The sequence below is a fragment of the Cetorhinus maximus genome, chromosome 6 (assembly GCF_964194155.1).
Source record: "Cetorhinus maximus chromosome 6, sCetMax3.hap1.1, whole genome shotgun sequence".
Classification (NCBI taxonomy): Eukaryota; Metazoa; Chordata; class Chondrichthyes; order Lamniformes; family Cetorhinidae; genus Cetorhinus; species Cetorhinus maximus.
Genome location: NC_135884.1, coordinates 96,076,334 through 96,101,334, shown reverse-complemented (window position 1 = coordinate 96,101,334; position 25,001 = coordinate 96,076,334). Strand labels below are relative to the sequence as shown.

The 25,001-nt window shown below is 48.7% G+C and overlaps 2 protein-coding genes across 4 annotated transcripts in view; one reads left to right on the top strand and one right to left on the bottom strand.

Moving 5' to 3' along the window:
- lcat (lecithin-cholesterol acyltransferase) overlaps positions 1-1,851 on the bottom strand; it is a 29,642-nt gene extending 27,791 nt beyond the window's left edge. Inside the window, exon 1 of the mRNA XM_078544122.1 lies at positions 1,525-1,851. Within this exon, the coding sequence (XP_078400248.1) occupies positions 1,525-1,699 (175 nt within the window). The 5' untranslated portion in view covers positions 1,700-1,851. The remainder of the gene's footprint in view (positions 1-1,524) is intronic.
- The window catches only part of ano10b (anoctamin 10b), a 134,532-nt gene that overhangs the window by 48,110 nt on the left and 61,421 nt on the right, over positions 1-25,001 (top strand). The gene's annotated exons all lie outside the window — the stretch shown is intronic.

The window sequence follows — 25,001 nt, the reverse complement described above, 5'->3', positions numbered from 1 at the left end:
CTGGCCTCCAATAGTTCTCCGAGTGCCAGAAACCTCCAGTGTCCCTGCTATGGATCAGGTTGAGCAATGTGCTCACCAGATTGTGACCCTGAGGCTACTCAAGAACCAGGTCCCACCGAGGTGAGTGGTGTCTTGTGGCACAGTCTTTTGTCCTCTGCTGTTTCCATGACCTTCCTCCAGGCAATTCTAATTCTAATTAATTTAATTACTTCTAATATTACCATCTAAACAAACTATGACCATGGGCAGGATTTTCCCTTGGCGGGGGTGCACGGCAGGGGCGGGCGGGGGTGGTCGGGAAGCTGACCGCTGCCCACAATCGGCTCCGCACCGCCAATTAAGGTCCGCCCTACGTGGATCGCGAGCAGCAGCGCTGAGAGCTACCTGTTGCAGTGGGGGGAGGAGGATGAGCATGCATGAGAAAGAGCGCTTCAATCTCCCTGAGGCATGGAGCTGCCTTAGGGAGATTGAAGCGCTGTTTAAAAAATTAATAGACAGTAAAACTTTAATAAAACATGTCCCCTCATGTGACTCTGTCACATGAGATGGGACATGATTTTAATTCCGAAATAAAGCTTTTATTTAATGTTGATTTGCTTTAGGAAACCTCATCCCGCTTGTGGATGAGTTTTCCTAAAAAATGTAAAGGCCGCTTGGCCTTTTCGCCTGCCCGCCAACCATAAGGTTGGATGGGCAGAGTATATTTGAATTTAATTAGATTGTTAATGGCCTTAATAGGCCTTTTATTTATCAGTGGGCACGCAGACAACTCCGGTGTGCGCCCGCCGAACGAAATATCGTGCAAGTTCGCGAAGACGTCGGGGTGCACGCCCGACATCATCGTGCGTCATTTCATGCTCGGGCATGTCAGGCACGCGCCCGCACGCCGAGCGTAATATCCTGCCCTATGAAGAGGGCATAAATTCTACTCATATTTGTGGGTGGCACATGCCTTATAGTAACATGGAGGGGGTAATTTTGAACTTAACCCTGGCCCTAAAAGTGGCATTGCAGATCAGCTGCACAATTTAAACTCAGCCCAATGATTTCAATTGAAATGAAAACCGTGCGGTTTCTATAACAGGTGACCAATCTAGTGGCAAGTTGGCAATTTAAGCCAAGGTCACTGCTATTGACTTCTTTTTTCTCATTACATCTCCTGTTGAGTGTTATATTTCTTTATGGCTTAATTGGCAAAAGTAATATTCAAGGTAGACCACTTTTGAAATTCCTGTTATACTCATCCTTCTGTAACCCTGCTGGCATATGCCTCACTATACCTTTTGAAATTCTGGCAGCAGAGGTGCAGCAATGTCAAGGCTGACATTCTCTTCCTGGGCCTGAGTGGATAGATTTTTTTGGATTTAGTTTTCATTTCCTGAACACTAGAGAGCGTCTATACAGTCTTTCTCCAAAAAATCCAACACAATTGACCACCGCCACTTGCCCCCACCATTGCAACCCTCATCGCCCTCACAATCCCTCCCATCCCACCACACTACAACACTCACTAGCTTTGCTTACCAATGACCAGAGGTGGAAATTCGCTGTGCTTTAAGTTTGCATCTTCAGGGCCTACTGGTGGAAATAAAACATTGACAAGCCAATTTGTCATTGGTGTTTCGGATGCTGACAGCTGGATAGAGAGAGCCACCAAGATCAGGGAGACAGCAACACTCAGTTGAGGGAGATCTCTCATTTTTCACTGCTCCTTCTCACAGTCTGAGATGATCTCACTGCGAACTAGCAAAGCTTTCAAAGTCCTGACTCTAGCAAGTCTGATAGTTCAGGCTGGGTAAACACTTAATGGGCTGATACCCGGTCTTCTGCCAACAATGGATTTCAACTCTAATCTCAGACAGAGCAGTTCTGCAAATGGTGAAGGACAAAAATAAACAAAACAAGTACTTCCCAATTAATGAGTGCAGGAATTCTGGAAGAGAAAAAAATAATTTTCCTGCCTGTGTACTGCAGCATTTTCATTTATAGACTTGAATTTTGTATGAGGCATTTCACAAACTCAGGACATCTCAAGACCAGTGAAGTACTTCTGAAGTGTAGATACTGTTGTAATGTAGGAAATTTTTATTTAAGCTAGACCTGCATCACCTGCCCATTGTTAACTTCTTCCAAAAGTGTCACTGCAGCTTGTTCTCTCTCTTTGAGCTGCAGATGTGCTACCCCTCATTTATCTATGGCAGTAGTGCCATAGATAATAAAATAGACATCAAGAAATTAAACAGACATTAATCCTTTTGCATGTGCAAGGGACCTAATGCCTATTTGAAGTCCCCTCTGCAATATTGGTTTACCTTGAGACAGCCAGTGCCAGTTGCATTCAGTAAAATCACATCTAAATGCAAGCTCACAGGCAGTCCTTAATGGGTTACCAACAAAAAAGATAAGTTTGTTAAAAATACTTACCTGAATGTGGAGCAGGAGGATCATGGGAACATAAGAAATAGGAGCAGAAATAGGTCATACGACCCCTCAATCCTGCTCCACCGTTCAATAAGATTACGGCTGATCTGATCTTGGCCTTAACTCCACTTTCCTGCCAGTTCGCTATTCCTTTGATTCCCCTATGGTTCAAGAATCTGTCTAACTCGCCTTGAATATATCCAATAGGCTGGATTGTACGCTCCCCCGCCGGCAAGGTTGAAGGTGGGGGCCTTGTAAAATCCAGCAGGTGGCCTGCCTGCTGCCTACCCACCCATCCCTGACCTGTCTGAAATTTTACGGGGAGGCAGTGGAGGTGCCCTTGGCATATAGAGGCTCTAAAGTGGCCAATTAGTGGCCACTTAAGGGCATCATCCCGCCCTGCCACTTACCTACGGCAGGGGAGGCCCAAAGAATGGGGGCAGCCCAGCAGCTTTAGCTGTTCCCTGTGCCGATCGGAGGCACCCACCCTCAGATCACACTTCCCTCTTTACCCTTTCCCCCAGCATCTCAAACCTGGCCCCCCTCCACCCCATCGCTCCCTTCACCAGCCCAGCCCCGGTGATACACTGGACTCTGCCCCTCTGCCTCTCCCCCTCCCCACCCCACCCCAAGAAGCAGCCTCAATAAAGATAGACTGGAGGCAGGAAAGCCAGTACACTGTTCGTGGTACCACATTGTGTGCATGTCCATCTCCAAACCCATCACCTTCGCTTTCCTTTGCTACTTTTGTATCATCGACAAATTTGATTAAAATACACTCAATCCCTTCATCCAAGTCATTAATGTAAATCGTAAATAGTTGAGGCTCCAACACTGGTAGCCTAATAGTTACAGGTTGTCAACCTGAAATGACCCATAAATCCTTACTCCCTGTTTCCTGTTGGTTAGCCTATCCTTTATCTGTGCTGTTACATTACCTCCAATACAATGAGCTTGTGCAGTGACTTTTTAATGTGACACCTGAACGAATGCCTTTTGCAGGAAAAATTGCAGTATTATATCACCTGGCAAAGTGGAAAATTGCTCCTGTATGCCCTGTACACAAAAAGCAGGGCAAATCCAACTCAGCCAATTACTGCCCTATCAGTCTACTCTCGATCATCAGCAAAGTAATGGAAGGGGTCATCAACAGTGCTATCCAGCGGCACTTGCTTAGCAATAACCTGCTCACTGATGCTCAGTTTGGGTTTCGCCAGGGCCAATCAGCTCCTGACCTCATTACAGCCTTGGTTCAAACATGGACAAAAGAGCTGAACTCCCGAAGTGAGGTGAGAGTAACTGCCCTTGACATCAAGGCAACATTTGACCGAGTGTGGCATCAAGTAGCCCTAGCAAAACTGGAGTCAATGGGAATCGGGGGGAAAACCCTCCGGTGATTGGAGTCATACCTAGCACAAAGGAAGATGGTTGTGGTTACTGGGGTCAATGATCTCAGTTCCAGGACATCACTGCAGGAGTTCCTCAGGGTAGTGTCCTCAGCCCAACCATCTTCAGCTGCTTCATCAATGACCTTCCTGCTATCATAAGGTCAGAAATGGGGATGTTCACTGGTGATTGCACAATGTTCAGTACCATTCGCGAATCCCCAGATCCTGAAGTAATGCAGCAAGACCCGGACAATATCCAGGCTTGGGCTGACAAGTAGCGAGTAACATTCGTGCCACACAAGTGCCAGGCAATGACCATCTCCAACAAAAGAGAATCTAACCTTTGTCCCTTGACATTCAATGGCATTACCATCACTGAATTGCCCGCTATCAACATCCTGGGCGTTACTATTGACCAGAAACTGAACTGGACCAGCCATATAAATACTGTGGCTACAAGACCAGGTCATGGGCTGGGAATCATGTGTAACTCACCTCCTGACTCCCCAAAGCCTGTCCGCCATCTACAAGGCATAAGTCAGTGATGGAATACTCTCCACTTGCCTGGATGAGTGCAGCTCCAACTTCACTCAAGAAGCTTGCCACCATTCAGGGCAAAGCAGTCCGCTTGATTGGCATCCCATCTACAAACATTCACTCCCTCCACCACCGATGCACAGTAGCAGCAGTGTGTACCATGTACAAGATGCACTGCAGGAATTCAACAAGGCACCTTCGACAGCACATTCCAAACCCAGGACCACTACCATCTAGAAGGACAAGGGCAGCAGATACATTGGAACACCTCCTAGAAGTTCCCCTCCAAGCCACTCACCATCCTGAGTTAGAAATATATCGCCATTCCTTCACTGTTGCTGGGTTAAAATTCTGGAACTCCCTCCCTAACGGCACTGTGGGTGCCACATGGACTGCAGCGGTTCATGAAGGCAGCTCACCACCATCTTCTCAAGGGCAATTAGGGATTGGCAATAAATGGTGGCCTAGCCAGCGACGCCCACATCCAATTAATGGATAAAAAAAATTAAAACTTTTCAAAAAAATTCAATTTCCCTTTTTTCCATACAAGTAACAATTCCTCCAAGGAAAGTAGAATAATCTGCCCACACATTTTCCTACAGTCACCAATTTGGCTCTATGATCAAGTGACCAGCTTGGTGCTGTTCCTGCTTCTACAGGAGAGTCAGATCCATAAGTCAGGGATAAAGAATTGAAGGAGTTCAGGCCATTCATCCACATTTCTGTGTACATAGGCCAGGATTTTCCGCTCCTGATTATGACGGGCATCATGCCGGGCGTGAGAGCTAAATCTCGTGAGAAGGCCCAAAACCGGTTTTGCGACGACATAAAATGAGGAAGCGATTGTGCACTTCAGCCGCCAATGGCGGGCCGCATTTCCCACTGCCGAATGTCACGAATGTCATTAGCATAAATCAACATCTCAATATGACAGCTGCTCGCTGGAATCATCCCTCCACGCCCATATCGGCGTGCAGTCAGAATGATGGCTTTCACTACAGGGTTTAAATGATGGGCAGCTGGCGACCTGCGCTTCCCCTCTGACCCCTAGGTGAATTTGCATACTTTGCATCGCGCAGCGCTCACGGGGGTCAGCGCCAGTCTTCGCAGGCTGCAACGCATCGGTTTCACGGGAGGTCTCAAAGCAAGTCTCTACAGGTGCCACAGTGAGGTTAAGGCGGGGGTGGCCTTTACTGTGCTGCAGGGCAAGGACTCTACTGGGGGAAGGGGCCAGGCAGGACTGAGGGAAGGGAAGGGGCTGCAGGGCATGGGCTCCACTGGGGCAACATGCAGGGAAGGTTGCACTGAGACACATGGCTGGGAGGGTTGGGGTGGCACTAAAGGGCCACCCGATTGAATTGATAATTCCAAAATGAGGACAGAGGCACAGCTGAGACAGGTTAGCAGCTGTTCAATTGACATGCAGGGAGTCAGCAAAGTGAAGCAATGATGTCCATTCATGTAACACTGATCCCTCAAAGAGGCAACACTTGTTCCCCCAGTTTTAACCCAGGCTTGTCCAACCTTTTTGCTCGGAGGGGGCCACATTTGCATTTTTTCTCACTCAAACAAATGTCGGAAAGCTGAGGTTTGGCACAACAATAAACTGAATTTCAAAAACAAGTTGCGGTTTTAAGGAAAGAAACAATTGCTGAGCAAAAGTACAGCAATGTCATAGCAATAAATTGTTATGTTGAAAAAAAGCCATTGATAAAAATGACCAGAGTGTGAGAGGCTCCACTGGGAACCCCTGCAGCATCTCCCAAGTGTCCACCCACAAATGCATCCAGGAGATCACTGATGCCCCTTTTTCCAAGGCCCACAATTTTGTCCATTTTGACAGAGATCAAGCAAGCCAGGTCACAAGAGCACTGGGTTTTGCAGAGCTTTCCGGTTTCCCACAGGTGCAGGGTGCCATCGACTGCAATCATGTGGCTACAAAAGCTCCCTGGCAACAGGCAATCCAGTACATCAAGCGCAAAAACTCCCACTTGCTCAATGTGCAGTTAGTGTGCAACCATAACAAACTTATCATGCAGGTGCGCACCAGATTCCCAGGTAGCGTCCATGACTTGTACATCCTGAGTACCTCGCCGATCCCAGACACCTTCGAGGGACCACACAGGATGCAGGTCGGCTTTTGGGGACAAGGGTTACCTGCGAAGGATGTGGCTGGTGACGCCCGTGCGGTGGCCTCAGACTCCTGCTGAGAGAAGATATAATGAGGCTCAAGCCGCAACTCGGGCATTGCTGGAACACATCATGGAGATTCTGAAAATGTGATTCCAATGCCTGGACAGATCTGGTGGAGCACTCCAGTACACTCCCCAGAGGGCCTCACACATCATCGTGGCTTGCTGGGTGCTGCACAACCTGGCGCTATAAAGTGGGGAGGACTTGGAAAATGACGAGATGGAGGAGCTGCACACCTCTTCCGAAGAGGAGAACATTGAAGGGATGATGGTGCTGAGGTCTTAGAAGCCAAGGATGCAGGCAAAGGTGCCATTGCACGGGTCAGACAAAGCAGGTGTGCTTGTGAGGCCCTCATTGCCAGCAGATTTCAAGAGGAGGATGACGAGAGGCACTGAGGATCCTTCTGCACAATGCTCTATCGTCATGGGTCAGCATGACCACCAGCATATCTACTCCTCTAATTCACCTATGAACTTCCAGATGATAGTGCATCATTGCACAGAACGTTCACATAAACCTGATGCTGTGTAGGATGACCAATCCTAGAGGGCATGTGTACGCACTGAGATGAGGTGCTACTAGAAGGAGGGTGTTCCGGCATCAGCCATCAGAAAGTGCTGCCTTTCCACACATCCATCCAGCATCCCATTCACATCAGCACCCTACAAGACATGGGGGCACTTGCACAATCCTCAGTGGCCTAGGGCCTGCATGCCTTCAATCCGGCAAGGCTCCTCATGGAGATTCATCAGAACCAACACAGTGACACACGACGTGGTGCATCGATGGTGAAACAGAAACATAACGCTTGGGACAAGCAGCTGATGAAATACCGCTGCTGTGACTGCATTTAGAGATGACTCAGCCAGCTGGGATACACTTCCCGAAATGACAGTGACATCAGGCAGTTAAAGTTAGGGATCCTGAGCTCCATTTCTTCTAACCCTAATGTGGACGTGGAGCACCTGAGCATGCCAAGGTCAGACACTTGGCTGCCTGATGTTGAGATGCTTCGTCTTACACACAATCAGTGTGCCCTCATGGCCAGGCCTGGCCCTTATGAAGTCCAACATAATCAGAGAGAAAGAAGCCCCCAAAGGCGCCCGCCATTGTTAATAAGTAACACTGTTCTGCTTCATTACATACTCACTCCCATCCCATTGCACCCCTCCACCTTATCTGAAGCAACGATATGTGATTCCAGAACATGCTTAAAGGATGTTGTGGTCTCCAGAAATCACAATTTGGAAGTAGCATCAGTAACCCCTTGGAGTGTCAGGGTGATGGGACGCTCACCAGTGACTACCAACTTTGTGACCAGATCCTTCTCCCTGCAATAGTCACAAATACAGGGTGAGAGACCCTTAAGGTTGGACATCTCAGTACCTGCACACTAATGTGCCATTGCTTCATCACCTTGATATGGCAAGGTTGTCCCAGTTTTTGCTGAGCTCAGCAGATTGACACAGGGAACGTCTGAAACCTGCTTGGTTGAGGGAAGCGCACATAAGCTCCGAGTATAGGCCCATATCATTATAACCCTGCCAAGAGATAGCGGGCAATGGAGTTGGACGGTAGATGAGCCTTCTCCATGTGTGAGCACATCTCTCCTTAAACACCACACCTTCACCTGTCAAGAATGCAGACGAGAGAGAGGCACACACCTGCCTCAATCATTCAGAGTCAAGAATGCACATGACGGGACCCTACGAGGCATGGGAACGAGGTTTGTTCCACAAACACATTTAACATGAAAGTGCAGGCATTACTGATATGGGGAATTATGTTGAAACAGGACACTCACTGTGGTGAGTTGGTAGCACACTGCACAGAAGAGAGGCCCGGGATAGCGAGCATTGCCATAAGTGGGTGCAGGAACCAAGGTGTCACACGTGATTGACAGTAACACAGCTCATTATAAGAAGGAGGCACAGACAAGAGGAGATATGAAATGATTGCGAGTCTGTTTACATTTGTGAATATTATATGCATGTGGTTAGCACCCGTGCCAACATTGTGCAACTACATCTTCCTAACTTTCCTAATCCTGCCGTTACTTCTTGGTGCTCCCCCAACATCCACAGCAGAGGTGGAGGCAGCCTGCTGACCACTACGCCCTGTTGCCTGTGATGATCTAAGTGGGCATCCTCTAGAGGGCTGAGAACTGGACGGCCCCGGCTTGCTTTGGGTGTCCTGCTGTGGGGCAGGTGTATCCTTCTCAGTCTGTGGAGTTAGAGCTGATGGGGTCACAGGAAGAGGGGGTTTGGATCGGCTGGATGTTCCCAGAGTCACCTGGGTGCATTGTCCTGGGTTGTCGAGCTGCTGGTCCTCCTCCCTATAGGTGGCCAAGAGACCCTGGCTGACTCCTTGAGGAGAAGGGGAAGCTGGAGTGAGATCCAGGTGCCCAGCAGCCCTCTTGTGTTGACACTGATGGATGCCACCAATGGCTACAGCAATGGAGTGCAGCTCCTGCAGCAGTGTAGAACCAATATCCTGGACCAAGGTCTCCATGATGGCCATCATCTACCAGTGTTGACTTTGGTGCAGTGGCATGCCAGTGCTATCACCTTATACCGAAGGCCTCCAACAGTCCTCCAAGTTTTTTTTATTCATTCACGGGATGTGGGCATCACTGGCTGGGCCAGCATTTATTGCCCATCCCTAATTGCCCTTGAGAAGCTGGTGGTGAGCTGCCTTCTTGAACCGCTGCGGTCCATGTGGTGTAGGTACACCCACAGTGCTGTCAGGGAGGGAGTTCCAGGATTTTGACCCAGCGACAGTGAAGGATATTTCCAAGTCAGATGGTGAGTAACTTGGAGGAGAACTTCCAGGCGGTGGTGTTCCCATCTATCTGCTGCCCTTGTCCTTCTAGGTGGTAGTGGTCGTGGATTTGTAAGGTTCTATTTAAGGAGCCTTGGTGAATTCCTGCACCGCAACTTGTAACAGAAGGTACCAACTGCTGCCACTGTGCGTCAGTGGTGGAGGGAGTGAATGTGGATGCGGTGCCAAGCAAGTGGGCTGCTTTGTGCTGGATGTTGTCAAGCTTCTTGAGAGTTGTGGGAGCTGCACTCATCCTGGCAAGTAGAGAGTATTCCATCACAATCCTGACTTGTGCCTTGTAGATGGTGGATAGGCTTTGAGAAGTCAGGAGTTGAGTTACTCGTCGCATGATTCCTAGCCTCTGACCTGCTTTTGTAGCCACAGTATTTATATGGCTAGCCCAGTTCAGTTTCTGGTCAATGGTAACCCCTAGGATGTTGATAATGAGGAATTCAGTGATGGTAATGCCATTGAACATCAAGGGGCAATGGTTAGATTCTCTCTTGTTGGAGATGGTCATTGCCCAACAATTGTGTGGCATGAATGTTACTTGCCACCTGTCAGCCCAAGTCTGGATATTGTCCAGGTCTTGCTACATTTGTACATGGACTGCTTCAGTATCTGAGGAGTCACGAATGGTGCTGAACATTGTGCAATCATCAGCGAACATCCTCACTTCTGACCTTTTGATGAAAGGAAGGTCATTGATGAAGCAGCTGAAGATGGTTGGGCCGAGAACACTACCCTGAGGAACCCTGGAGCTAAGATGACTGATCTCCAACAACCACAACCATCTTCCTTTGTGCTAGGTATGACTCCAACCAATGGAGAATTTTCACCCTGATTCCCATTGACTCCAATTTTGATCGGGCTCGTTGATGCCACACTCTGTCAAATGCAGCCTTGATGTCAAGGGCAGTCACTCCCACCTCACCTCGAGAGTTCAGCTCTTTTGTCCATGTTTGAACCAAGGCTGTAATAAGGTCAGGAGCTGAGTGGCCCTGGCGGAACCCAAACTGGGTTTTAGTGAGCAGGTTATGTTAAGCAAGTGCCGCTTGATGCCTTGCATGTGTCTTGTTGATGACCCCTTACATTAATTTACTGATTATCAAGTGTAGACTGATGGGGCGGGAATTGGCTGGGTTGAATTTGTCCTGCTTTTTGAGCACAGGACATACCCGAGCAATTTTCCACATAGCCGGGTAGATGCCATTGTTGCAGCTGTACTGGAACAGCTTGGCTAGGGAGTGTCGACAACACTGATGTCCCTGCCTCCGCCTGCTGTGGAGCAGACTGTGCACTGTGCTCACCAGATTGTAACCCCGAGGCCAATCTAGAACTAGGTCCCACCAAGGTGTGTACCTCTGAGCTGGTGGAGGGTGTGGATGAGCGCTGTGACGGGACTTCAAAGGTGCTGTCCTCTGGCCCCTATCTGAGGTGTCATTGGGCCTGGAGTTGAGGCCCTGGCTTGTGGATGCCCTCAGCAGCTTCCCAGAGGTGCCTACGAAAGAAATGAGACACAATTAGTTCGTGGCAGGTGATTCTGAAACAGGAGAAATCACTTGCAGTATTGTTGTCTGATGGATGTTCTAGTGCAGGATCACACTTGCGTGTGTGCCGCCCAACTCACTGTTAGCGCAGGCACGGTCTATGCCCCCTGCATCCAGCGCTATGGCTCTGTTCTCAAAGTCCATGAGAACCTTGATCCTGGGAACGCCACCCCCCAGTATGGGACCTCTCCTTCTTATTGTGAGCCAACTTGTTCTGCATGAAGACAGATGGAAAGAGTGTGAGCAAGACGCATGAGGGCAGATGATAAGGATGTCTGGCAAGTGGAGCCCTGGACAGAATTAGGACGCAAACACCAGAGGAGATGAGGCCAGATGGAGATGTGAGGGTGAACGAGAGTGAGTGGTGATATCCCTTGGGGTGGCAGCGAGTGAGATGGGCTTGACAGTGTGTGAGTTGAGAGTGATGTGTTGGTGGTGGAACAGAGGAGATCGTTCGTCCTCCCCCTGTACTGGGTGGCTGACCACCGGTGCAGCTGCCTCCCAAGCCGGATTGGTCACCTTGGTGGAACGCCTGTGGGCAGAGCGGTGGTAGAGAACATCACGGTGGGCCTCGACTGCATTCAACAGGTGCTCCAGTGAGGCGTCACTGAATTTCGGCACAGCATGCTTTCTGCCTTTGGCAGCCAGGCCTTCGCTGGAGCTGCTGCAGGGAATGCGAATGCTGTGCAGCGGTGCTGTTTTGACATGGCGCCTGGAGTTAGGGAGTGCTAAGGTCACGGGAGGACAAATCAGATGCTGCCTGCCAGCGGAACGGTATGTTCCCCATGGATGAATAATGAATCAGCCGCGATGCGGACAATTCACCACAAAAAGCTGCCACTGCGGCTAGTGGGTGGAACGCCGTTTTTCCCGCCCGCTAACGGACTTTGCGCACTTCAGGGAAAATCCTGGCCACTCTTTAGAAGTAGTGATATGGGGATTATTTTTTGATAATCCACTGATTTCAAGGTGAAAATAAAACAATCTTCATTCAAGCAAACATTGAATTAATTGCTGTCTGAAGCTTTACTATGCCTTTCATTAATTCATGCTGGAAAATAAAAGCTGACAGAGGGGGCAGGATTTTGGTGCCAATATGGGGGCGGGAATGGAGGCGGGGAGGTGCGGAATTTCCTGGCACTGGCTGGCGTGCCAGTTCCTTGCCATGGTCCCGAATCCCAGGCATTTTTCTGGAGGCTGAGTTGGGCATGGAATGGTTACCTACTTGCAAGCAGTAGGTAGCTTGTTATCTCAATTAAAGGGCCAATTAAGGCATTTGGTGCCCAGCAGATGCCTGGAGACACCCACCCCATGGCAGACCAGGAGGCCCAGTGCTCTGGGGTCACCTTGAGGCCATCCCAGCACCCTCCATACCTACCTGGTCACAGCTGCAACCGCAGGCCAACCTGTGGAGGCTTTCCAGTTCTACAATGGTGGACTGGCAGTGGTGGCTATTTTTTTCTTCAGTTTTGTAAATCGCCTATTGGCCCTCCAATCTGTTGTCCTTATTTGGTCAGTGAGCGTGTCCTCCAGGTATTGGCCAATCCTTCCAAAATCCTGTCGGTCAACCTGGTTCCTGGCCGGAACATGGATTTGATCCCAATATTGGGGACATGGCCCCGGAAGGGAAATTCTGCCCGGAGTTGTCAATCTCTCCCCTCTCCCACCCCCTGCCATCACTTCCCCATTCAATGAATGCTTTGTAAGGCAGTAGGTGTCCTAGTTCTTACACTTTCTCCCAGGTTACTGGAAGGTCAATGCTCCATTGGCTATTGTCCTCCTGCTGATACTGTTGCGAGACACTTGGAGCTTTCAGGACTGAAATCGATAGATGTTTGTTGGATAAAGGTAACGAGGGTGCAAAGGTGGATAGGGCTAAGGTACAGCAAACAGAACCTCTGAAAAAGGTGCCTCTGGCATTGCAGCACTCATTCAGTATTGCACCAGAATGCCAGCTTAGATTTTCTGCTCAGATCTCTGGATTGGCGCATGAACCCACAACCTTGAGACTCAGAGGTGAGAATGGTACACATTGAGCCAAGGCTGACTCTGCAAAAACATTTGATTCTTTCTGACGTAGATACACACTAAATATTAAAGATATGTTACCTTTAATGAAGTTAACACTTTGGTTCTTAATCCATTTCACACTAACTGCCACCTTACCATCACTCTGAGAAACATCTCTGAGTGCTTCACAGGAAAAGACTCTGAAGTGCTGTTAATGTGCGTCCGTGGGCAAATTCCCTGGGCAATGTCCCGACCGCTAGCAACAGTGAGATAAGTGACCAGTTAATATCTGTCTTTTTTGCTGGTGGTGTTACTTGAGTGGAGAATATTACCCAGGATACAGGAAGACTCCCATGGGATCATTAACATTCCATCTGAAAGATAAGTATTGGGATTCTGTAATTCTCTGCCTTGGACATGATAACTTCGATGGGAGATTGGCAGAAACTCATTCCCCCAAGGTTTCTGGCAATCCTCTGCTGAGTTACATGGGCCAATCAGGAAGATTGCCTGAGGAACTTGCGGGTAAACACCTCTGGCAATGCAGCACTCCCTCAGTATTGTGCTGGAGTTTCAGCCTAGGCTGGGACTTAAACCCAGCACCTTCTGGCTCAGAGGACAGGGTATGACCATTGAGCTAGGCTGACAGCAGTAAATCCTTGTCAAAAAAAAAAACGACTTCAGCTGTCATGCAATGGAACTTCCCTGACCTGCAGTTGTGGAAACACTACAGCATATTAAATCGTAAGCTTTATGTAAACAAACCCATAATGTTTGACTAATTCAGTTGCAAAGATCAATTTAGTTTACCATTTGCAGATAATGTCATGCACTCGCGATTGCAAACAAATGTTCTTCATAATTACCATCAGCTATTGATTATTTTTCCAGTGCAGAGAGTTACAGCTGTGTCACCAATGAACTGTCACTGCTTATTATAGCAATGGAGAGAACAGCACAGGAGTCAAGGCTTCATCAGGCTGGGCTTGCATTGGTAAACAAAAGTGATTGAAAACTCACTGAACACAGAGTGACAGCAGTAGGCCATTCAGCCCCTTGAACCTGCTCCACCATTCCATTAGATCATGACTGATCAGCACTTCAATTCCATTTAACTACTTTAGCTCCAAATCTCTTGATAACTTTACCCAATGAGGCATTAATGCCCTCATGGAAATTTCCAAGTCCTTTGTACCTTGTTAACATTGGTGATCAGAGAACACTTTTGTTGAATAATTTCACACATTTGCACATTCGCTGGGGGTAGATGATCTGAGGAACATTGTAAATTAGACTGTTATAAAGTTTTCAATGCTATCTCCCCTATGAAGCAGCATCATTTCTCTCCTCAGGGCATGTAACAGATTAAAAACTGAGGCATACAATGAACATATGAACATATGAATTAGGAGCAGGAGTAGGCCACTTGGCCCTTCGAGCTTGCTCCGCCATTCAATAAGATGATGGCTGATCTGAATGTAACCTCAATCACACATTCCTGTCTACACCTGGTAACCTTTCACCTCCTTGTTAATCAAGAATCTATCTAGCTCTGCCTTAAAAATATTCAAATACTCTGTTTCTACTGCTTTTTGAGGAAGAGAGTTCCAAAGACTCACAATCCTCTGAGAGAAAAAAATTCTCCTCATCTCTGTCTTAAATGAGTGACCCCTTATTTTTAAACAGTGACCCCCTAGTTCTAGATTCTCCCACAAGAGCAAATGTCCTCTCCACATCCGCACTGTCAAGACCCCTCAGGACCTTAAATGTATCAATCAAGTTGCTTCTTACTCCTCTAAATTCCAGTGGATACAAGCCTAACCTGTCCAACCTTTCCTCATAAGACAATCCACCCATTCCTGGTATTAGTCTAGTAAACCTTCTCTGAACTGCTTCTAACGCATTTACATCTTTCCTTAAATATGGAGACCAGTACTGTACACAGTACTCCAGCTGTGGTCTCACCAGTGCCCTGTACAACTGAAGCATAACCTCCCTACTTTTGTATTCAATTCCCCTCACAATAAACAATAACATTCTATTAACTTTCCTAATTACTTGCTGTACCTGTATACTAACCTTTTGTGATTCATGCACTAGGTCACCCAGACCCTTCTGCAATCTCTCACCATTTAGATTATAAGCTTCTTTTTTATTCTTCCTGCCAAAATGGACAATTTCACATTTGCCTACATTATACTCCATTTGCCAGATCTTTACCCACTTACTTAACCTATCTATGTCACTTTGTAGCCTCCTTATGTCCTCTTTGCAATTTACTTTCCTACCTATCTTTGTGTCATCAGCAAATTTAGCAACCATTCCTTTGGTTCCTTCATCCAAGTCATTTATATAAATTGTAAAAAGTTGAGGTCCCAGCACTGACCCCTGTGGCGCACTACTCGTCACATTCTGCCAACCAGAAAGAGGCCCATTTATGCCAACTATTATGTCAACTGGAGTTCGAGCTCCAGATACTGCAGCACATCCGGGAGGGGGAGAGTTACCTGGACGCTTTGTATCAGGAGGCGGGCACACCTGGTAGATTAAGTACCTCAAGTCCGGTCAGTGGTCAGGGTCAGCAGGGTGTGACTGCAAGTGAGGCAGGTAGAGGGATCCTGTGTTCAGGAACAGAGGAGCCTCAGCTCTTGACCTTGTCCAACAGGTACGAGGTACTTGCTCCCTGTATGGATGAGGAAGAGGGCTGTAGGGAGGATGAGCCAGCTGACCACGGCACCGTGGCACAGGAGGCCATTCAAGAGGGGGAGCAAAAAGACAAGTGGTAGTTGTAGGGGATTCTATAATTAGGGGAATTGATAGCTTCCTTTGTAAGCAGGATCGAGAGTCCCGCATGGTATGTTGCCTGCCCGGTGCCAGGGTGAGGGACATCTCTCACCGGCTTGAAAGGATATTGGAGAGAGAGGGGGAGGATCCAGTTGTTGTGGTCCACGTCGGGACAAATAACATAGGTAAGACTAGGAAAGAGGACCTGTTTGGAGATTATCAAAAACTAGGAACTAAATTAAAGAACAGGTCCTCAAGGGTTATAATCTCCGGATTACTACCCGAGCCACGTGCAAATTGGCATAGGGACGCGAGAATAAGGGAAGTAAGCACGTGGCTAAAGGAGTGGTGCGGGAAAGAGGGATTCCATTTCGTGGGGTACTGGCATCAGTATTGGAACAGGAGGGATCTGTACCGTTGGGACAGTCTCCACCTGAACCAATCTGGGACCAATGTTCTAGCGAAAAGGGTAAATAGGGTGGTCAACAGGACTTTAAACTAGAAAGTTGGGGGGGAGGGAAGGGTAAAACTCCAAGAAATATGACTAATGGGAAACAAAGCAGCAGGTTAGCGTGTGGTGGGGGGGTGGATTCAACTTCATGGAAAATTATGAAAAAACTGAAAAGAAAGGAGAGCCCAGGAGAGGCTATTAAAGTCTCCAGAACACAAAATAGGACAGAGTGTTTGGAAAGGGCTAGGAATCTAACTTCAGGCACATCAGATAAAGGGACGACAATGAGAAAGGGGACGGGAAATACAGGACTGAAGGTGTTGTATCTGAATGCACGCAGTATACGAAATAAAGTAAATGAGCTTGTGGCGCAGATTGAAATTGGCAGGTATGATGTGGTGGGCATTATGGAGACATTGCTACAAGGAGATCAGGACTGGGAGCTAAATATCCAAGGATATACATCCTATCGAAAAGATAGGCAGGTTGGCAGAGGGGGTTGGGTTGCTTTGAAATGGCGGAGGAACTGAATAGGTACTTTGCGTCAGTCTTCACTGTGGAAGACATGAGTGACATCCCCAAAGTTCAAGAGAGTCGGGGGGCAGAGGTGAGTATGGTGGCCATTACCAAGGAGAAGGTGCTAGGAAAACTGAAAGGTCTGAAGGTGGATAAATCACCTGGACCAGATGGATTACACCCCAGAGATCTGAAGGAGATAGCTGAAGAGATAGTGGAGGCGTTAGTGGCGATCTTTCAGGAATCACTGGAATCAGGGAGGGTCCCAGAGGACTAAAAAATTGCTAATGTAACCCCCCTGTTTAAGAAGGGAGTGAGGCAAAAGACGGGAAATTACAGGCCGATTAGCCTGACCTCGGTCGTTGGTAAGATTTTAGAGTCCATTATTAAGGATGAGATTTCAGAATACTTGGAAGTGCATGGTAAAATCGGGCAAAGTCAGCGTGGTTTCATCAAGGGGAGGTCATGCCTGACAAATCTGTTAGAATTCTTTGAGGAGGTAACGAGTAGGTTAGACAAAGGAGAGCCAATGGATGTTATCTACTTGGACTTCCAGAAGGCCTTTGACAAGGTGCCGCACAGGAGGCTGCTCAGTAAGATAAAAGCCCATGGTGTTAGAGGCAAGGTACTAGCATGGATAGAAGATTGGCTGTCTGGCAGGAGGCAGAGAGTGGGAATAAGGGGGTCCTTCTCAGGATGGCGGCCGGTGACTAGTGGAGTTCCGCAGGGATCAGTGTTGGGACCACAACTTTTCACTTTATACATTAATGATCTAGATGAAGGAACTGAGGGCATCCTGGCTAAGTTTGCAGATGATACAAAGATAGGTGGAGGGACAGGTAGTATTGAGGAGGCGGGGAGGCTGCAGAAGGATTTGGACAGGTTAGGAGAATGGGCAAAGAAGTGGCAGATGGAATACAACGTGGGGAAGTGTGAGGTCATGCACTTTGGTAGGAAGAATAGAGGCATAGACGATTTTCTAAATGGGGAGAGAATTCAGAAGTCTGGAGTGCAAAGGGACTTGAGAGTCCTAGTCCAGGATTCTCTTAAGGTTAACTTGCAGGTTGAGTCGGTAGTTAGGAAGGCAAATGCAATGTTGGCATTTATTTCGAGAGGACTAGAATATAAAAGCGGGGAGGTGCTGCTAAGGCTTTATGAGGCTCTGGTCAGACCACATTTAGAATATTGTGAGCAACTTTGGGCCCCATATCTCAGGAAGGATGTGCTGGCCCTGGAGAGGGTCCAGAGGAGGTTCACGAGAATGATCCCAGGAATGAAAGGCTTAACATATGAGGAGCGTTTGAGGACTCCGGGTCTATACTCGATGGAGTTTAGAAGGATGAGGGGGGATCTGATTGAAACTTACAGAATACTGAAAGGCCTGGATAGAGTGGACGTGGGGAAGATGTTTCCATTAGTAGGAGAGACTAGGACCCAAGGGCACAGCCTCAGAGTAAAGGGAAGACCTTTTAGAACAGAGATGAGGAGAAACTTCTTTAGCCAGAGAGTGGTGAATCTATGGAATTCATTGCCACAGAAGGCTGTGGAGGCCAGGTCATTGAGTGTATTTAAGACCGAGACAGATAGGTTCTTGATTGGTAAGGGGATGAAAGGTTACCGGGAGAAGGCGGGAGAATGGGGTTGAGAAACTTATTAGCCATGACTGAATGGCAGAGCAGACTCGATGGGCCAAATGGCCTAATTTCTGCTCCTATGTCTTATGGTCTTATTTCCTGTTAGCTAGCCAATCTTCTATCCATGCCAATATGTTACCCCCTACACCATGAGCTTTTATGAATTTGTTTGATTGCACAAGTGGTGAAGCATCGCAATTTTGTAAATCTGGTTTCACTGGGGCTAAGACAGACTATTGTTTAACATTATACACTGAGGGGATTAATCACAGTAAAAATTCCAACAACATTTTAATCATAACTGTGACGATAATTGTCAGCCAAATAGCTTCTAATACTCCACTTATCATATGGGTGGCAAACAAGCCATTTCCAGGCAGCCCCCAGCACAAATGATCCATTTCCATTGGTAGACTGGGCACCTGACTAGTTGTGAATGGGAAAGTAATTCCTCACGACAGAAAATTAATATGAACCCTGTTCTTGATCCCTGCCTGAGAACCTCCAACCTTAGATGAAAGGAAAATACTGCGGATGCTGGAAATCGGAAACAAAAACAGAAAATGCTGGAAAAGCTCAGCAGGTCTGACAGCGTCTATGGAGAGAGAAAAAAACAAAAGTTAATGTTTTGAGTCCTTTTGACCCTTATTCAGAGCCTCCAACCTTAGCTCTGGGTATGCACAGGGCTGTCTGCTCAAAGCCTTTCTCCCACACAGCCCTGAAATTTGACTGCACAGAAATGCAGTATTCAAATGGGGTTTGATGGTTGGGGACTTATAAGGGTGTTTCTGAGCGGTTGTAAGGCATTCTGTGAGAGGATGGGGGCAGCCAGAAGTTGTGGCCCATGTTGGAACTAAGGATCTAGGTAGAAAAAGCTTGAGCTCCTTCAGGCAGAGTTTCAGGAGCTTGGAAATAGACTTAAAAAAGGACCTCAAGGGTCATGATCTCAGGAGTAAGTAAATACGGGGGGGGATAGTCGATGGTTTCATGGGGGCGGGTGTCCATGTAGGTCATAGTGCATATAGCCTCAAGATGTGGTGGACTGAGGTTGACATGGGGCATAGGGGCATTGACAGAAAATGGTTCAGTGGGGAGCTCAGGAATATTAACTACAATGACACTGGGCTCCAGGGTTTAAGTGTGAGGCAGGAGAGTGATCGGAGAAATGGAAATTTGGACATGGTGAATATCGAAGAGGATAGGAGGGACTTGGATGGTATCAGGAGCTGGTCTCAAAGTAGAATCTGAGCAGCAGCATTTCAACAGCCCGATGCAATGATACAGTAGAAAAATAACTTCGGAAAAAATCGCCAGCAGAAGCGTCTGAGGGCATATGGGAGGAGTCGACTGCTGTACTTTTGGGCCAATTGAAGGGGCACCCTAATAATTACCGCTTCAGGACATGGAGAGCAAGGCTCAGCTGGATGATGTTTGGAAGAGTCAAATGCCAATTGAAGGATTTAAGCACCCAAACTCATGGTGCTCATTCTCGCGACAATCCATTAGGTCTTGGGGCAACACTTAATTTGGTCTGATTAACCATTGGTCTGTCACAGAGGAATGTGAAAAGGACATAAAGATCAAACTATTAAGGGGCAACAGCTGCAGTACATAAGTACATATGCAACATACTCCAGACAAACCTACAGATTGTAGTTGGGATGTTCAGGGTTTACAGGGCTCAATGCTTGCTGTCATTAAATTAGTGCAAGGCTGGGCTATGGTCCAGGCAAAAGGAGGCAGCCTGACAGTGCCCTGACTCAGGTTGATGGCAGATGGCTGCACTCACCCAGATCCAAGCCTCTATGTGAATGCACTGCCCTGTCGGGTGTCTGGGGGGAGGTGGTGGGGCAGGGATGCTCAGCTACCTCTGATTCTTCAGGATATACTTCAGCTGCAAGGGCAGACCTGGGGATGTTATGTATGGAATGAGGAATGAGGGCATCCAAGAACTTCACAATGGCTTCCTAGCTCGGCGATGAAAGGTGATCATTGCGGGGTAAGGTGCAGTCATGCCTCTAATCTATTTGTCCACAAAAACAAGGAGTGCAGAATGCAGTCTGCAGCCAATGCTGCCTTCTAGATGGCTTGGACGTGACTGAGGAGGAGAAGAAGGGCTCATCACCATCTGGTAGGTCTCAGGGAAAAGCCTCGCCCTGGGGAACATGGGCCAACAGGATCCCATGAAGACCCAGATGCTGAGATGCTGAGGACGAGAGACCAATTCTATGGAGCTGTTTGGTACAGCCCAGGGTCTACAGAAGACATCCCTCATACGTGGAGATGAGCGAGAGACAGTGCCACAGACGCCGCCTTTTGTCAAGGGATGTGGTGTCTCACACCTGCTACATTCTTCGGGAGGGTCTGATGCCGTACGGACTGGGAGACCATCCATTGCCAGAGGCTGTAAAGGTGACCGCCACACTCAAATTTTTTGCAACTGGCTTGTTCCAGGGCTCCACTGGGTACCTCTGTGGAATATCACAGTCCTGCACTCAGAAATGAATAAGGGAGGCCACTGCTGCCCTTTCCAATGAGAACACAATTACATTCAGTTCTCCATGGATGAAGCCAACCAGGCAGCCAGAACAGTGAGGTTTTCAGTGATCTCCAGCTTCCAACAGGTGCAGGGTGCCACCAACTGCACACATGCGGCCTTAAGAGTTCCCTGGCAACAGCCAGTAAGATTTATCAATAGAAAAGGCTTCCACACTCTCAATGTGCAGCTGATCTTTGATCACCAAAAGCAGATTATGCAGGTCTGTACGAGGTACCCTTGGAGCTTGCGCGACTCTTGCATCTTGAGCCATTTGCAGGTACCACAGATTTCAGGGCCCTCGGCGCATTCAGAGTTGGCTCATCGGTGACAAAGACTACCCCAAAAAGATGTGGCTAATGACACCCATTCGGCAGCCAGAGAGCGCTTCAGAGGAGGGGTACAATGTGGCTCATTCCACAACATGCTCCTTGACTGTGCAGACCACTGGCATGTTGAAGATGCATTTCAGAGGTCTGGGCCAGTTAGGCGGCACTCTCCAGTACTCTCCCCTGGAGGGTGTTCCACATCATCATGGTTTGCTGCACTCTACACAACCTGGTGCTGCAAAGGGGGATTGGGTTGCCACGTGGAGAGATGGAGGAGCTGCATGATTCCTCGGACAAGGAGGACTCGAAAGGGATGACATCAAAGAAGGCAAGGATGATGAAGCCCCACAGGAAGAGGCCATTGTATAGGCCAGACATAGCAGACGTGCCCATGAGACGTTTATAGCGACAAGGTTCAAGGGCGATTAAGGTTAAGACCAGCTTGTACTAGTGCTCCTCACCTGTCCCTTCGATGCAGGGTAAACATTAACACCATGTTTGTAATCCTCCACATCTCAGTGAAGGACATCAATCTCAGAATGAATAGTCACAATCTTGTGTAACAATGGACTCATCCTTGGAAGGCTGAAAACAACCTATGGAGCATGTGGTCATTCTGTAATGGGATAAGAACTCCACCAGAGCTCAATCTGAAGCAAGTAGACCTGTTGCTTTCCTTTCAAGCATCACGCCGGCATTTCACTGGCTATGGCCGCCTTCAAGAGGCAGGAGCAGCACCAAACCTCAGTGCACTTAGTGCAGTATGCCTGGAGCGTGGCAAGGCGTCAATCACTGGTTCTCACGTGAACGCCTGAGAACTGACCTGAATCCGGACACCTGCATCTGTCCAAATGTCATCTCTCATGCACAACTAATGTTCAGGCCTCATCCTGACCCTGAGCCCGCAGGACAACATCGCTCTTCAGGACGCTGTGATGTTATTCTACAGCATGGATGTGAGTCTGTGAGCCAGGTTACCTTTGTGTGCACAGTGAGTGCTTCAGCAGGCCCATCGTGTGATCATTGATAAGTACTCACGACCCTGCCTTCGTCAGGAGCTTCCCAAGTTCACATCCTGCATTGCCTTGACATCTGAGAGAAATGTGATCCAGTCAGTCTTGACACAGCATTTAAGGATAAATTTGTACCATCGTTAATACTAAAGGTCACTCAGGAAATGCACAGGAGCTTCGCTGTCATCCCATTACAGTCCTCCATATTTTCATTCTACCACATTGCGATTTGTACAAGGAAGTCTAAGACACTGATGGCACTGTCACCATCAGAGAACCATGTCAATGGTCCAAATGAGAGCTAGCACAGGGATTCTGTCAAGCCACACTAGCCAGACCTTCAGGTGCAAACCAGAATCCTTACACGTAATAGTCCGGCATCGTGAGGCTAGGCACACACCTATAACATTGCGGAGTCACAGCCATCTAGCAGACATTTCAGGAATCACCAAATGGAAGCTACGTCCATTGCTCTGCATCATGCATGTTGACAGTGGGAACTAATAAAGGAGTAAGGTTCAGCCGTAAAGGCGGTAACGAGTTAACGCACCAGGCAGCCAAGAAAGGCTAAGGCCCTCAACAATTAATTAAACTGTAATCCTAACCTGACAGTTATTACATGGAAACCATTGGTTGGAATGACTCTAAGGCAGGTCTCAATAAATGCCTATAACATACACAGAGAACAGAGTTCAGTGCAGCTGCTTCAGCATTATAAATAACCTTCCAAAATCTAAACTCATGAGGCCACACTATATGATCCTCTGATGCAAGGCTTACATACACATTGTCCAATAACAATGATGAGAGAGGAACTGACTTTGTTCATCTCGTTTATGTGGACATTGATGGGGCTGACTGAGCTGAGATTTAGTGAGACAACACAGGCCTCTGGGCCATGATGGGAGGTATTTGAGTGGTGGGGAGGGGGGCAGGGGGCATCTGTTACCCATGGATGACCACGAAACATGGTATCAAATGGAAGACATTTATGGAGAGAAGCAAAATATATTTACAAAGGAGCAAAGTATATAATGGGCCGTAACTTCTGAGCTCCCCAGTGTCAGATTTTGGAGGCATCCCAAAGATGTGCTGGGCAACTCCGCCGGGAAGTTCCCAGGGAAGGGTTTGCATGGCAGTTGCTGAGAAGTGCACACTTTCTCTGGACAATTGCGCTGCGCTGGGAACCATCCGAAAATGCGATTTAAATCGTAAACTTTGAATGATTCCAGCTGTGTTACACCAATAATTACTCAAGAAAGATTAGAAGAATTAAAACCTCTTCTAACTTCCGAGTAACTATTGGAAAGACCCAGACCGACCCCACGAGACTGCCCTCACATCCACGCCCCCAATCCCGACTTTCACAACGGGACTCCCACCGCACCCCAACCCCCACAACGGGGCTCCCCCCACCCCTCACCTCCCCCCATCCCCGCCGACCCCCCCAAAACCCGACCACCAACGTCTGACACCGCCCACACCCAACCTCCAATCCCTGATCTCTGACAGCCCCTGACCTCCGAACCCCCAACCCCACGACCTCGAAGCCCCCACCCCCCAGAACTTGGACCCCACCACCACCCCCCGGACCTCGGACCCCACCCACCGCACCCCACCCCAGACCTTGGACCCCCTCCACCACTTGCCCAGACTTTGGACACCCCTCACCAGCCCCCCTTACCTCGGAGCCCCTCCCGTTCCCCATGGACCTTGGACCCCCATCAACCCCACATGCAGGGACCTCCGACTGAACTGTCCCCACCGACCACAGGCTCCACCCCCACCCCTCCCCGGACTTTGGCCCCTGCCCCACCCAGGCCCCCCTTCCCCCGGTCCTCCAACTCCCCCCCACCCTTCTGGATCCCGGACACCCTACTCCGCACGGACTTCCAACCCCGCCCCCCCCACCCCCAGACCTCCAATCAGCCTCCCCCAAGACCTCGGACCTCCCCCACCACGACCCATCGCCCCCGACCTCAGACCCCCCCACTCTCCCCCCGGACTTCGGACTCTCTCCAACAACCCCACCCCCAGACTTCGGACCCCCCCACTCCCCACGGACTTCCGACATCAACCCCACTCCCCATGGACCTCTGACCTTCCTTCCCCCCACTGGACCTCCGACTGATATCCCCCCCCACCGCCGCAGACCCCCGACCAACCCCTCCCCCCAATCACCGCCCCACTGGACAACCCCTGGACACCCCCACCTCCCAAATCCTATCCACTTACCTTAGACACTTACCTTCTCCCTGGCCTGTCAATTTCTCTGGCCCTTTCAACTTATCTTCTTTACGGCTGCAAGTGCTGTAAAAATAGGGGGTGTGGTCTCCTTGAACCCGCCAGAGCTGCACTTTGTCTAGCCTGGGAGGAGCCTTTCGATGCAGGCCCGAGGAATCTCCAGCGAACGGAAGGGTCGGTGTAACTATTGGAAAAGCCCAGATCAACCCCATGGGACTGCTGCCACATCCATGCCATCAGGAGGAATTTCTTCAGAGGGTAGTGAATTTGTGGAATTCTCTACCGCAGAGGGCTGTAGAGGCTGGACCGTTAAGTATATTCAAGGCTGGGATAGACAGATTTTTAATCGGAATCAAGGGTTATGGAGAAAAGGCAGGAAAATGGAGCTGAGGATTATCAGATCAGCCACGACCTCATTGAATGGTGGAGCAGACTCGATGGGCCGAATGGCCTACTTCTGCTCCTACGTCTTATGGTCTCAATAGAGAAAAGAGATAATTAGCCATTGGGTTTACAGGCACCTACATGATAGGTCACTCACAGTCATTGTCCGTGGTTGGTCAACGTCTGCTGCA